This window comes from Rutilus rutilus (assembly GCF_951802725.1).
Source record: "Rutilus rutilus genome assembly, chromosome: 14".
NCBI lineage: Eukaryota > Metazoa > Chordata > Actinopteri > Cypriniformes > Leuciscidae > Rutilus > Rutilus rutilus.
In genome coordinates, this window is record NC_140219.1 from 35,278,254 (window position 1) to 35,292,305 (window position 14,052).

Below are 14,052 nucleotides of genomic sequence, written 5' to 3' on the forward strand. Positions count from 1 at the left end.
ACAAAAACAGCCATATTGTTAAATATTATTCACATCTGTTTTCTATGTGAATATCTAGTAAAGTGTAATTTATTCCTGTGATCAAAGCTGAATGTTCAGCATCATTACTCCAGTCTTCAGTGTCACTTCAGAAATCACTCTAATATGATGATTTGATGCTCAAGAAACATTTATGATTATTATCGGTGTTGAAAACAGTTTTTTACATTTTTATTTCATGATGCTATGATGAATAGAAAGTTATTTAGCAGAAATCTAAAGCTTTTGTAACATTAAACACGACCGTTCAAGAGTTTGGGGTCAGTAAGAGTTTTAATTTTATTTTTGGGGGAAAGAAATAAAATAAATCAATACTTTTATTCATCAAGGAGGAGTTAAACTGATCAAAAGTTACAGTACAGAAATTTATAATGTTAGAAAATATTCCATTTTAAATAAATGCTGTTCTTTTGAACTTTCTATTCATCAAAGAATTTTGAATTTTTTTTTTGTAAAAAACTGTTTTCAACATTGAAAATAATAATGAATGTTTTTTGAGCATCAAATCATCATATTAGAATGATTTCTGAAGGATCATGTGACACTGAAGACTGGAGTAATGATGCTGAACATTCAGCTTTGATCACAGGAATAAATTACAGTTTAAAAATATATTAAAATAGAAAACAGTCATTTTAAATTGTCATAATATTTCACAATATTACAGTTTTTTTTTTTTTTTTTTTTTATAAAAAAAAATCAAATTAATAATTTTAATTTTTTTAATTTTAATAATAATTTTTTTTAATAAAAAAAGGTGAGCAGAAGAGACTTCTTTTAAAAACATTAAAAAATCTTACTGACCCCAAACTTTTGAACGGTAGTGTAAATGTATGTGTGTGTGTATATATATCAAAGTTGAAATTTGTTTGTAAAGTGGCTTGTTTCTGAAGGTCAGCGCCCTCAGAGGAATTGTGGTCACCTCTGATGTCACTCTGGGCAGATCCTCAAAAGTTTGGAAAGACATTTGCAACCGGCTGTTTCACACACATTACACAAAGGCCAAACTATGTTCAGAACAACATCTTGAGCCGTCCTCATGGGTGAGAAATAGGGGTTTTGCCTATTATGGAAGAGGTTTTTCCTCTTAAACGGAGCATAAGTGACTGAAACCCGAGCCCTTGTTTTGAGTCATGAAGACCAGCCTCGCTGTGATCCGAGTAATGTCCTCGTTTACTGTTTTCAAGTAGAAATCGAGTTTTACCTTTTCTGAAGAATGTGTCACAGGGTATTTCCCATGGAAGAGGCTGGTTGCTAGGGCACTGAATGTACTTACTAATGCCTCTTTGAGTGGTTGCTAAGGTGCTGTGGTTGGTTTTCTGGTGGTTCTGGACAGTTTTGGGGGGTTTTTGCTCACTTTATTGTCTTCTAGATGAAAACGTCTGATTATACGAGCAATAATATTGTATAAATGAATCATAAGACATTCAAATTAATTCCATAGTAAATGATAATTGATGATGCATTTCGTGAGATATCCTCGGAAACTGATGTTTTCCGTAAAACTGCATGGGGCTTTTTCATGCTGTTATTTATTTCTGTAGACATACACGTCGTTCCCTCCTTTACAACGTCACTTTTCAACACTCGTGTGTTTGTGGAAAATGTGGATGCTTTTTCCTTTCAGCGCTTGCTGAGAAAACCATGCAAGACCTTTAGTTATTCTGGGCACACGTCAGATTGCACTTAAAAGGGCAATGAGATGTTTCCATTCGCACATTTACCCCTTAACCAGTGGAGACCGTGTGGTTGTAGTTTACTGGATTGAGTCTAAGCTGTAGATGTCGTGGTTTAAGTCTTCCAAGTGCCTAATCAGTGTGAGCGACCAGAGCAGCGTCAGTGCTTTACTTCCCTGGGAATCGTCAAACTCCCTGGAAAACTTTAATGGATTCATTCTTCCATTCAGTTTCTGGCTGGCCTTTAATTTTTTGCACTTTTGAGATCATGAATCGTACTCGTACCTGTCATCATAAGAGGAAAGAGCCAGTGTTGCTTTCTCTGGAAGGCAGTCCTAAAATAGCCTTGGGCCACAGGACAACATGCTCTTAGTATAACACACCACAGCGTCAGAAGATCTGCTACGACACACTGGGAAAGGTCGAATGAACTGCATAATGATTTTTGCTGCAACATGAACTTGTTCGGGATAGTTCACCCAAAAATAACTTCAAAAATCCCCAAAACTCTATAGGCCCTGTTTACACCTAGATGTGTTTTGGGGGATCGGATCAAAAGTAGGCAAGGGGGAGACACATTCCCGTTTACACCTGGGGCCCTATTTTAACGATCTGAAACGCAAGTGTCAAGCGCAAAACGCAAGTAACTTTGTGGGCGGGTCTCGGGCGCTGTTGCTATTATACCGGCGGGATAAACGACTCTTGCGCCCGACGCAAATCTAAAATGTGTTGGTCTGAAGGAGCTTCATTATTCATAGGTGTGGTTTGGGCGTAACGTGAAATAAACCAATCAGAGCGTCATCTCACATTCCCTTTAAGAGCAGGTGTGCTTGTTCCATGGCGGATTGCTATTATAACGGCGGATTTGCCAGGAGCGGTTCACAGCCGAGGAGACCGACGTTCTCGTCAGGGCCGTAAAACACAGAGAAGTGACATTGGGGATGGAGAAACACACCCAGATTAGCTTCGGTTAAACAGGCGCAGAGGTGTCAAAAGTATTCACATTCATTACTCAGGTAGAAGTATAGATACTAGGGTTTAAAAAGACTTCTGTAGAAGTTGAAGTATCAACTCAAGCTTTTTACTCAAGTAAAAGTATAAAAGTACTTGTTTCAAAACTACTTAAAGTATAAAAGTAAAAGTAATGTAAGGAAAAAAATGCAATTAATGCTCTCTCTCTCTCTCTCTCTCTCTCTCTGAATCAATATTTGACGCGATTTGCCCCGATTTCTCCCTCGCTTACCGCATCTAGGCTTCGGCGGAGTTTTGGCGCTTCGCACAACCAAATGTGACTACAGCCTCTCACAAGTTAGAAAGACACCACAACGCCAATCAGTTTAGCAATGTGTAGCCTATTCAGGAGGCGGGACTCAGATCTAAACCGTTTGTGTAGGCTAATTGGCCAATTTTCTTTTTTTTTTACGACGACAAGCCGGAATGAAAACAAGCCGAAATTAAATACGAGTAACGAGGCTATTTTTAAAATGTAAGGAGTAGAAAGTACAGATAATTGCTTGAAAATGTAAGGAGTAGAAGTAAAAAGTCGTCTGAAAAATAATTACTCCAGTAAAGTATAGATACCCCAAATTTCTACTTAAGTAAGGTAACGAAGTATTTGTACTTCGTTACTTGACACCTCTGAACAGGCGTATAAAAATTTGGGTAAATGTGTAAGCTAGATTTATGCCTATTTTTTCACATCTTCATGGACACCACAATGATTTCCCTCGTGTGGAATATTTTTCCTTGTAATAATGTATGGTTTTCTAAAAATGAGAACTGCTGCTTCTGTGTGTAGATGAGAGAAGCAAAGTGTGTGTGTGTTGTGCACACGCTACATTATGGCCAAGCATGCGCCCTTAAAATAGCATCTGAATAACGACTTTAGACGAGGTTTGTCCTGGTCAGTGGCGGAATTGTTTTCTGAAACTGCAAAATAGCACCAGGGAACGTTTGCGCCGGAACACGCCTCCTCTTTTCGCTGAACCGCCCCCGGGAGCGCAAGTTCATTCCCTAATTTACCGACGTGCGTCTGTGGAGGGGAAAGTCCGCTGTGCGTCGGGTGCAAAATAGGAATGATACATGCGTCGTGTACAAAGTCAATTGCGCTGGGAGCAAGATAGGGCCCCTGGTGTTTAAATCTCTTCTGTCCACTTTCAGCCACTTCTGTCCTGATTTCTTCAAGGGCAGGGTCTGTGGGCGGGTGAATATATGGGGTTTTCAGATCTTTAAATCTAATGGACAAAAATAAGCTTGCGCAATTTACATATGAATGCGACCAGAGACGACGGAAAAACACACAGAGATCAGCATCTTTCTTTTCTGAGCTGACAGTCTCAAGACCTGTCGAACACTGTGAGTGTGTGTTAGAAATCAGGAATGGTGAGAGAACATTGTGCTTGGTACATTTCTCACCTTCAAACCAAACTTGGGTCTTCAGCTGATAAAGTGTAAATCCCGTCTGGCTCGAGCGTTTCCCATAATGTCACGCATGAGGTCAGCAGACGGAGAGAAGACATTCGACCACATGAGCGTTTACACTAGTAAAGCAGTGTGTGTTTAACTCCCTCTGGAAGTGCTGGAGAGTGGACGAGCTCAAAGCGTTTCAGACCCGTTTACACCTGTGTTTAGAGTCGTCCACTGGTGATCCGATCGACCAAAACACATCTCAATACCAGCTGTAAACAGGGCTGTAAAGATGTCACAGAAGTGAGTCCTGATGGCTCATTACAGGTCGACTAAAGCCAAACACTTGGAGGAACAACTCCATTTCAATCACTGAAAATCTGCCATAACTCTCAAATGTCGTTCAAACTCGCCTCGACCTTAAACACCGATCTGAGTGCACTGCGTTTCCAGCTTCATGCAGATTACAGAAGGTTTCACATCTACCAGGAGTTCATTTACGTTTCCTTTTAATTAACATCCCGAGTCAAACTTTAACATTTCTGAATGTTATTGCAAGAGATTCTTTACAATGTTATTCCACTAAGAAAATCACCAAAGCAATGTTTGATTTTTAAACAGATGTACACAAATGTAATCCTTTTTAATGTCTAAAGTGTCTTTTTTGGGACCTCTGTACAGTCAAACCAAAACTTATTCAGACTCTTATATCATATTTTTTATTTTATTTATTTTACTAGTGTGTGCAGGACACTATAGTTCATTTATGTAAGTGAGGAGAGCAAAATAATGTAAACTGTGACATATTATACCCATATATTCTTCATACAGCGACTACCAGTAACATTTGGACCAAAAATGATTCAGACACTTTGAGCTGATCATGTTTTGCTGAAGTGTTTTTCTTTAATAACTAATGCTCTTTTTACACACAGACTGAACAGAATGAAGCATTGCTTGGTGATTGGTTGAGCTAAACTGGTATTATCTAATTGTGTAGTTAAATTTAACAGCTGACAGATATTCAACATAATTCATGTGTGAGACAGTCTAACAGAAGGACGGACAAAACCAGTCAAATATCAACTGAGTTCTGCTCATATTTTATCACCATTTTCTAAACTATAGCGAATGAACTGATAATGTGAGGAAGGTGTCTGAATACATGTTGGTTTGACTGTATATTCATCACCGGTGACGTTGTTGAAGAAACTGTCCTTTTGTACAATGTAAATGAAAGTTGTTCCTCTCCAATCGTGTGTGTTTGTGTCTCTCTTCTCCTCTGCTCCTCCTCTGTGTGTGCATGTGTGCAGTGGTGGGGTTGGACATCCAGGACGAGATGGGCCGGCATGAAGTGGGTCACATAGAGAACTCGATGAAGATGCCTCTTAACAACGGCCACGGCTGCCGCTTTGAAGGAGAGTTCAGTATTAATAAAGTAAGAGATGCCTGACGTCACTTGAACTCTTCTCTTCTTGTCGGGTGTTGAGTGTTTCCTGTGGAACTGCTCATCGTAAGACTAGAAGCCGTGTCGAGTTTCATTGGCGTCCTTGTACATTCAAAACTATTCTTGCTTTCTCTCTAGTGGAGATAGTATCTCTGATGTGTTTGCCTGGATGATAACGGACCAGTTGCCCCGCGGTTCAACCATCATAAACTGAAAGTTTATCATTTGGGCTTGGTTTGTCTTGCCAATTTGCACATTCAGACATTTTTAAGTGCGGAAGAAGAGGCGTAAATCAGGACTCATGCGTAATCTGTGCGAACTGACACCGAATTGATTCCTGTTTCGCGTTTCCATGCCCTTGAACAGACACATACACACCACATAATGTTAGAAAACTCGTCTAAATACCCGTCTCGGCAAGTATTCTATCGGTTACGTTATAAGTGAAGTGTTTATTCGGTCTTAAAGAGACAGCAGCCTAATATTCCTGCTGTTGTCTGTGTCATTAATGTTAATAAAATGACAAAATACAGCTTTAACAAACATGAAACTACATTTAATTTATACAGTGAACAGATAGTGTTATTTTACATTTAGGCTTAATTATTAATTTCTGTACCTGAATATACTGTTAGACTTTGGTATTTAGTATTCATCTCTGCTTGTAATTTGTGTATTTGTTATTTAATTACTGACTGTTCACTTGTTTTTATTAATATTTGAACTTTATCAGTTAGGCTAGTAGTTTTTGATGCAGTATCGAAGAACTTCAAGTGAGCTTTAATTAATAAATGAAAAGCAAAGTTACAACCCCCACCCACCCCATATATATATATATGTATATTTTTTGCTGATCCGAAAACCGTAAGTGATCTGAACCGTGAATTTTGTGACCCGCTCCAGCACTAATGATGACTTGTGTTGTTCTTCAGGTTCCAGGAAACTTTCACGTGTCGACACACAGCGCGACGGCTCAGCCCCAGAGCCCTGACATGACCCACGTCATACACAAACTGGCCTTCGGGGAGAAGCTTCAGGTCGGCAGGCCGTCGTCAGTCAGTGAGAGATGAAGGACGATGTAAAATCAACATGAATAAGTCATTGTGATGTCGTTGAATTGCAGGTGCAGCAAGTCCGGGGGGCGTTTAATGCGTTAGGGGGAGCCAACAGACTTCAGTCCAATGGTATGTCTTTAGCCTTATATATATATATCTATATAGTCTGGGTCAATGACGTGACACAGTAACATTTTAGTTTTATCTGTTTGTTTGTTTAAAAACACTTTGAAAATGCACTTCATGTATACAATGACTTGATTACATTGAACTTTTCTATGATGGACGCTTTCATTTTTTGAAATGGTTTGGGGGGGAATAGTAAAAAATGTCAGGCTGCGCTTATATAATAAAAAAAAGCCATATTAAAATAAATAAATTCTTGAAAAGAAAAAGACTTATTCACAATCATGGTTACACTTTATGACAGGTTCCATCAGTACACTATGCAAAAAAAATCTATAACGTGTTTAAAACTATCAAAAGTTAAATAATGAGTCAATACACTATGTTAAACCAATTATAAGTGTTTATATTTTAGACCTGAAGGGATGCGTACATGCGTCACTTGTGCGTGTGTGTCTCGTCATATCTGTAAATAGAGTAAAGTTGCTCTGACTGCTTTGACGTGTGTGTGTTGTAATGCATAATATCATTTCATAACTAATTAGAACTTAAGTTAAAATGCATTGCACATTGCAGCATAAAACAGGAAGTGATATCATGACTGTGTGTCAAGGGCAATAAATCTCATGAAATATCTGGCAAGGCAAGGCTGGTTGTTCATTTAGAGTGACTCACTAAAAATTGTTATTTAATCATAATATTTGTCGAAAAATTTCGATTTTTAGTGGACACTTTTACTTGCCATTAAAGGCCTGTTAAAACCAAGAACAAAAACGATTAAAATAACTATATTATCGTTCACACCAATGTACGATATCGCTCTGTTTCTTATAATCGCTTGCAGCCGCTTTAAATGCTCGAGCTTCTCAAAGCATGATGGATTCTGATTGGCTGTCAGTGTTTTTATTGTTCATCAGCTGGGAAAAATCATTCTGATTCCAACAATATCGTTCCTCTGTGTCGTCATGGTTACAGTTGTTGTGTGGTTTACACTGAGTTAGAACAATTGTTAAACCTTTATAGTTATAGTTCTCATCTTTGGTGTGAAGGGGCTTTAAAGGGGTCCTGATGTAAAATATCTCTCTGATGTCCCCAGAGTGTGTTTGTGAAGTTTTAGCTCAAAATAAATATTACATTTTTCAAAACATTCAAAACAAATGTTTTGTCACTTTTTTGAGGGTGAGCAAAAACACACTGTTTTTGTGTGTGTCCCTTTAAATGCAAATGAGCTGCTGCTCCCGGCACAGAGGGCGGAGCTTCAAGAGCTTAGATATTAGAATATTAGCATATTCTGTCTTGATAATCGTATAAATCGTGTTCAGGGGGCGGGTTTATGTAAATTCTAGGGTTGGTGATGTCACTAACCCGGGAGGAATGTGGTGTAGTCTCTACCAGCCGTTTGTTGTAGTCCTTAAAAAGCGATTTCTGTAAAAGCAAATATCTCCCTTTGCTCTGAACTTTGAGCGTCGTAACTTTGCAGATGTTGTTTATGCTCAAACAGCAACATTACACACTAACTAAAGTTAGAAAAGTGAAATCATAATCAACCCCTTTAACAGTTGTACCAAATAGTTTACCAAATATTTTGCCCCAGATAATCCAAAGAATCCTCATAGCCATACGATCTGAGGCGTCATTGATGTCCGGAGTGCAAATGTTGCGGGGAGAGTAACATGCCAAGATTAAACACTTTGAGTTCAGAGTTTGTTCAAACCCGTAAGAATGAGCAAAAGCACAGCACTATTGCCAGAGCGTCCGACTCGTGTAACTGAGAGTGTCTGACCACCCAACACAAGTCACACAGATTGAATTACAAAACAGCACAGAAATAGGTAGAGAAGAAGTACGTCACTCGGATGAAATAATCCACCATCCTGTCTGGGACATCAGACTGACAGATCTGCAGGAAAACACTGAACACACACGACCAGTCTAAAGATTGGGGTTGTGAGATTTTTAATGTTTTTAAAAGAAGTCTCTTCTGCTCACCAAGGCTGTGTTTATTTGATTAAAAATACAGAAAAAAATGTAATATTGTGAAATATTATTGTAATGTAAATCATCTGTTTTCTATGTGAATATACAGTAAAGTGTAATTTATTCCTGTGATCAAAGCTGCATTTTCAGCATCATTACTCCAGTCTTCAGTGTCACATGATCCTTCAGAAATCATTATCATATGATGATTTGATGCTCAAGAAACATTTCTGATTATTATCAGTGTTTTATTGTTTTTGTTTTTTTAATCAAATAAATGCATTCTTGGTGACCTCTTTTAAAAACACAGACGTTTGACTGGTAGTGTGTGTGTAACTTCAGAGAAATAAAGCCATGCCTTTGTCTTCCTTCAGCTTTAGCGTCTCACGATTACATTCTCAAGATCGTCCCTACGGTGTACGAGGACCTGGGAGGCAAGCAGAGGTTTTCCTACCAGTACACCGTGGCAAACAAGGTAATCTGAGACACACACACACACACACACACACATGTGAAGTCTAAATATAAGAGCGCTGTGCTGCTGATGCCTGTGGTTTCAATCGCCGCTGGATGAATTATGGCTCTCTTTTATGAAGCACCACCTCGGAGGACGTGTGTGTTCGTGAGATGTGTGTTAATGTGAGGGCGTGAGGTGTGAACGTACTGAGAAACTGTACTCTGAGTGTCTGAGGTTTCTGCAGCAGCTGGCTTGATATAGGTGTGATTATAGATGTTTACAGAGTGATCTTCAGCCATGCTCTTTAATCGTACCGCTTTAGGCCTAAGGCTGTGTGTGTTGAGGCGAGTAATGATGAGGCCGTAGTTGTGGCCCGTTATATTTGACATTGAATCGGTTTTACTGGCGGTGTGTTTATTTCCCACACCGTTGGACTACTTTTAAGTTGTTGGGGGTTTTTTTCCCCTTTTGTTTTAGGGTTTCACATAATGCATACATTTTTATCCATTTTGTATTTTTATTAGGTTATGTTATTCTTAACCGAAGTAATTATGAAATCAATAATACTAAATATTAGGGGTGTATCGATGCCCTCATGTCACGATTCGATACACATCACGATACCATATTATTGCGATACTCCTAGACACATGATAAAAGGTTAACAAAAATGTACTGTTGATTAAAATGCTAAATTTGGTGTTACATTGTGTGTGTGTGAGTGAATATTCTTGGACTTGCCCAAACCCAAAGCACAGGACAATAGAGGCACCAGAATAACAATATTCATGATTCTGAAGATGAAAACACTGAATTATTGTAGATGAATATGCTTGACCTCTTTCACTGACTAGATATATTTAATATAATGTCGGCCACTTTTGCTGGTAACATCAGACATCTGGCATTATCAGGACACACACATATTCCCCCAGTGCATTATTATACATTATATTCAACATTATATACAGTAGTTTAATGTAGTGCTGACACTGAAACTCTGAAAACTTGAATTTGTAGGCCTACTGTGATATTAGACTACATAGCCTATAATAAAAGATAATTAATTTTTAAAATCTGAACCAAACATGTTCTTATTCAAAGTCCAACAGTCTGTCATTAGTCTTTAGTCTGCCACAAAACAACAACAACATTAAAATCATGAACTCAAATGTCATTGTGCAAAATAAAAACAATGAGTGTTGTAAATCAGACATTTCAGGCTATAGCCTAACGCTAATAAGCCTTATGCCAAAATTATTATTACAACTAAATTGTCGGCCATTAAATAAGAAAACTAAATAATTATGTAGATGATCTGCTTTGTGTAACCCGACATCAGACATTAGGCCGAAGCTTTTTGCATACAGTGCCGCGACCAATCAATCGATCCTTTACGACTGGCTGCACAGTCACTGTCCTCGCGCCCGCGCTAACTCGCGCCCGCACTAACTCGCACCCGCTTATCAGTGCATATACACGCCTAAGGTATCTTTGTAGAACTTAAAACAAAGAAAAAAGATGCTGCAGCCAATGAGCAGCCGGCGGGGGCTGCAGGACGACTCAACTTCCACGGACAGTTTTTAATCATTTATCAAACAATAACTACTCAAGATTTTGCTTTAGTATAATTTTCGGGACAATTAGGGCCGGATTCGGGATTCGGGACAACAGCTTAGATTTCGGGACGTCTGGTCACCCTATTTGAGTGTGAGCAACAATACAGTTTTTGTGTGTGTCCCTTTAAATGCAAATGAGCTGCAGCTCCGCCTCCGTCCAGAAGAGGGCGGAGCCTTTACAGCTGGTGCTTCAGATACAACAACAGAACTGGAGAATCTGATGCAGCTTATGCAAGAGTTGGGGGAAATGGGGGAAAACTGGAAGCGCTAGTTTAGAGAGACTGTTGATGATTTATGGGGATAATAAAAACAGGAGTGGGTGGATTTTTACTGTTTATAGGCTGTTTACACACACTGTGGACACACATCTGTGTTCAAACACCTTATAAAAGTGAATTTTGAGTGGCACACTCTAGACACACACGATAGCTCTCTCACGTGATAAATAAATATGTTGAAATAATGTGGACTGGTGGCTTCCACAGAAACACACACCAGCGATTAACAGCTTCACAGATCATCTGTTCATCAGTTATTGGTGGCGTATGGAGAAAGTGAACTTTGATTTGCACCGCCGGAGCTTGTTAGCTCAGGAAGATAACAGGAAGGTCATGATGTATTGAGTACTTTATTGTGTGATTAGGTCTCAGATGTCATATATCACGTCGAGTTGATCATTGAATACATCTGGAAATCTGTGTTCTAGGAGTATGTGGCGTACAGCCATACGGGCCGCATCATCCCGGCCATCTGGTTCCGCTACGACCTGAGTCCAATCACAGTCAAATACACCGAGAGGAGACAACCGTTCTACCGCTTCATCACTACTGTGAGTCTCTCACACACACACACACACACACACACACACACACACACACACACCTGAGTCCAATCACAGTCAAATACACCGAGAGGAGACAACCGTTCTACCGCTTCATCACTACTGTGAGTCTCTCACACACACACACACACACACACACACACACACACACACACACACACCTGAGTCCAATCACAGTCAAATACACCGAGAGGAGACAACCGTTCTACCGCTTCATCACTACTGTGAGTCTCTCACACACACACACACACACACACACACACACACACACACCTGAGTCCAATCACAGTCAAATACACCGAGAGGAGACAACCGTTCTACCGCTTCATCACTACTGTGAGTCTCACACACACACACACACACACACACACACACACACACACACACACACACACCTGAGTCCAATCACAGTCAAATACACCGAGAGGAGACAACCGTTCTACCGCTTCATCACTACTGTGAGTCTCTCACACACACACACACACACACACACACACACACCTGAGTCCAATCACAGTCAAATACACCGAGAGGAGACAACCGTTCTACCGCTTCATCACTACTGTGAGTCTCACACACACACACACACACACACACACACACACACACACACACACACCTGAGTCCAGTCACAGTCAAATACACCGAGAGGAGACAACCGTTCTACCGCTTCATCACTACTGTGAGTCTCTCACACACACACACACACACACACACACACACACACACACACACACACACCTGAGTCCAATCACAGTCAAATACACCGAGAGGAGACAACCGTTCTACCGCTTCATCACTACTGTGAGTCTCTCTCTCTCACACACACACACACACACACACACACACACACACACACACACACACACACACACACACCTGAGTCCAATCACAGTCAAATACACCGAGAGGAGACAACCGTTCTACCGCTTCATCACTACTGTGAGTCTCTCACACACACACACACACACACACACACACACACACACACACACACACACACACACCTGAGTCCAATCACAGTCAAATACACCGAGAGGAGACAACCGTTCTACCGCTTCATCACTACTGTGAGTCTCTCACACACACACACACACACACACACACACACACACACACACCTGAGTCCAATCACAGTCAAATACACCGAGAGGAGACAACCGTTCTACCGCTTCATCACTACTGTGAGTCTCTCACACACACACACACACACACACACACACACACCTGAGTCCAATCACAGTCAAATACACCGAGAGGAGACAACCGTTCTACCGCTTCATCACTACTGTGAGTCTCACACACACACACACACACACACACACACACACACACACACACACACCTGAGTCCAGTCACAGTCAAATACACCGAGAGGAGACAACCGTTCTACCGCTTCATCACTACTGTGAGTCTCTCACACACACACACACACACACACACACACACACACACACACACACACACACACCTGAGTCCAATCACAGTCAAATACACCGAGAGGAGACAACCGTTCTACCGCTTCATCACTACTGTGAGTCTCTCTCTCTCACACACACACACACACACACACACACACACACACACACACACACACACACACACCTGAGTCCAATCACAGTCAAATACACCGAGAGGAGACAACCGTTCTACCGCTTCATCACTACTGTGAGTCTCTCACACACACACACACACACACACACACACACACACACACACACACACACACACACCTGAGTCCAATCACAGTCAAATACACCGAGAGGAGGCTCTCTCTCTCTCTCTCTCTCTCTCTGATTTATATTGATTGTGTGTGTGTTCAGATTTGCGCGATCATCGGTGGGACGTTCACAGTGGCCGGGATCATCGACTCCTGCATATTCACAGCCTCTGAAGCCTGGAAGAAAATCCAGATCGGGAAAATGTCCTGAGTGTGTGTGTGTGTGTGCTCGCTCTCCTCCATACGTCACGTGTCTTTATTTAAACCTCATCACACCCTCCCTTGACCTCATCATCATCATCATCATCACGTTTCAAGCTGTCGGCCACAGGATCTTCAGGGGAATTCCTCGACTCACTGCCAGTGGAAACAACCTGAGCTTCTCTCAGGAAGAGCGAGCTGTGTTAGACTCTAGTGTTACAGTGATCAAACACTAACACACACTGATAGAGAACTGCGCTGGTTCCAGCCTTCACCAGGACTGCTTCATCAGAGGGTTCATCTCGTGATAGAAAACACTCTTTTTGGGGTCATATCGCTCTTTAAAATGGACAAAAAAATTATATTATAAAAACTAAGAATCGATATTAAAATTTTGTCCGATAATTCTTTATATTTGAAAGCCGATAACCGATATATTGGCCGATAAATCAAATTTTATATCATTTTTGAGAGCCTGATTATAAAAA

General features: G+C 40.5%; 1 protein-coding gene across 1 annotated transcript in view; it reads left to right on the forward strand.

Annotated features, from left to right (window-relative positions):
• The window catches only part of ergic1 (endoplasmic reticulum-golgi intermediate compartment 1), a 30,385-nt gene extending 16,333 nt beyond the window's left edge, over positions 1-14,052 (forward strand). Inside the window, exons 5-10 of the mRNA XM_084429551.1 lie at positions 5,435-5,559; positions 6,501-6,605; positions 6,692-6,752; positions 9,101-9,201; positions 11,509-11,631; positions 13,467-14,052. Of these exons, the coding sequence (XP_084285677.1) occupies positions 5,435-5,559; positions 6,501-6,605; positions 6,692-6,752; positions 9,101-9,201; positions 11,509-11,631; positions 13,467-13,574 (623 nt within the window). The 3' untranslated portion in view covers positions 13,575-14,052. The remainder of the gene's footprint in view (positions 1-5,434; positions 5,560-6,500; positions 6,606-6,691; positions 6,753-9,100; positions 9,202-11,508; positions 11,632-13,466) is intronic.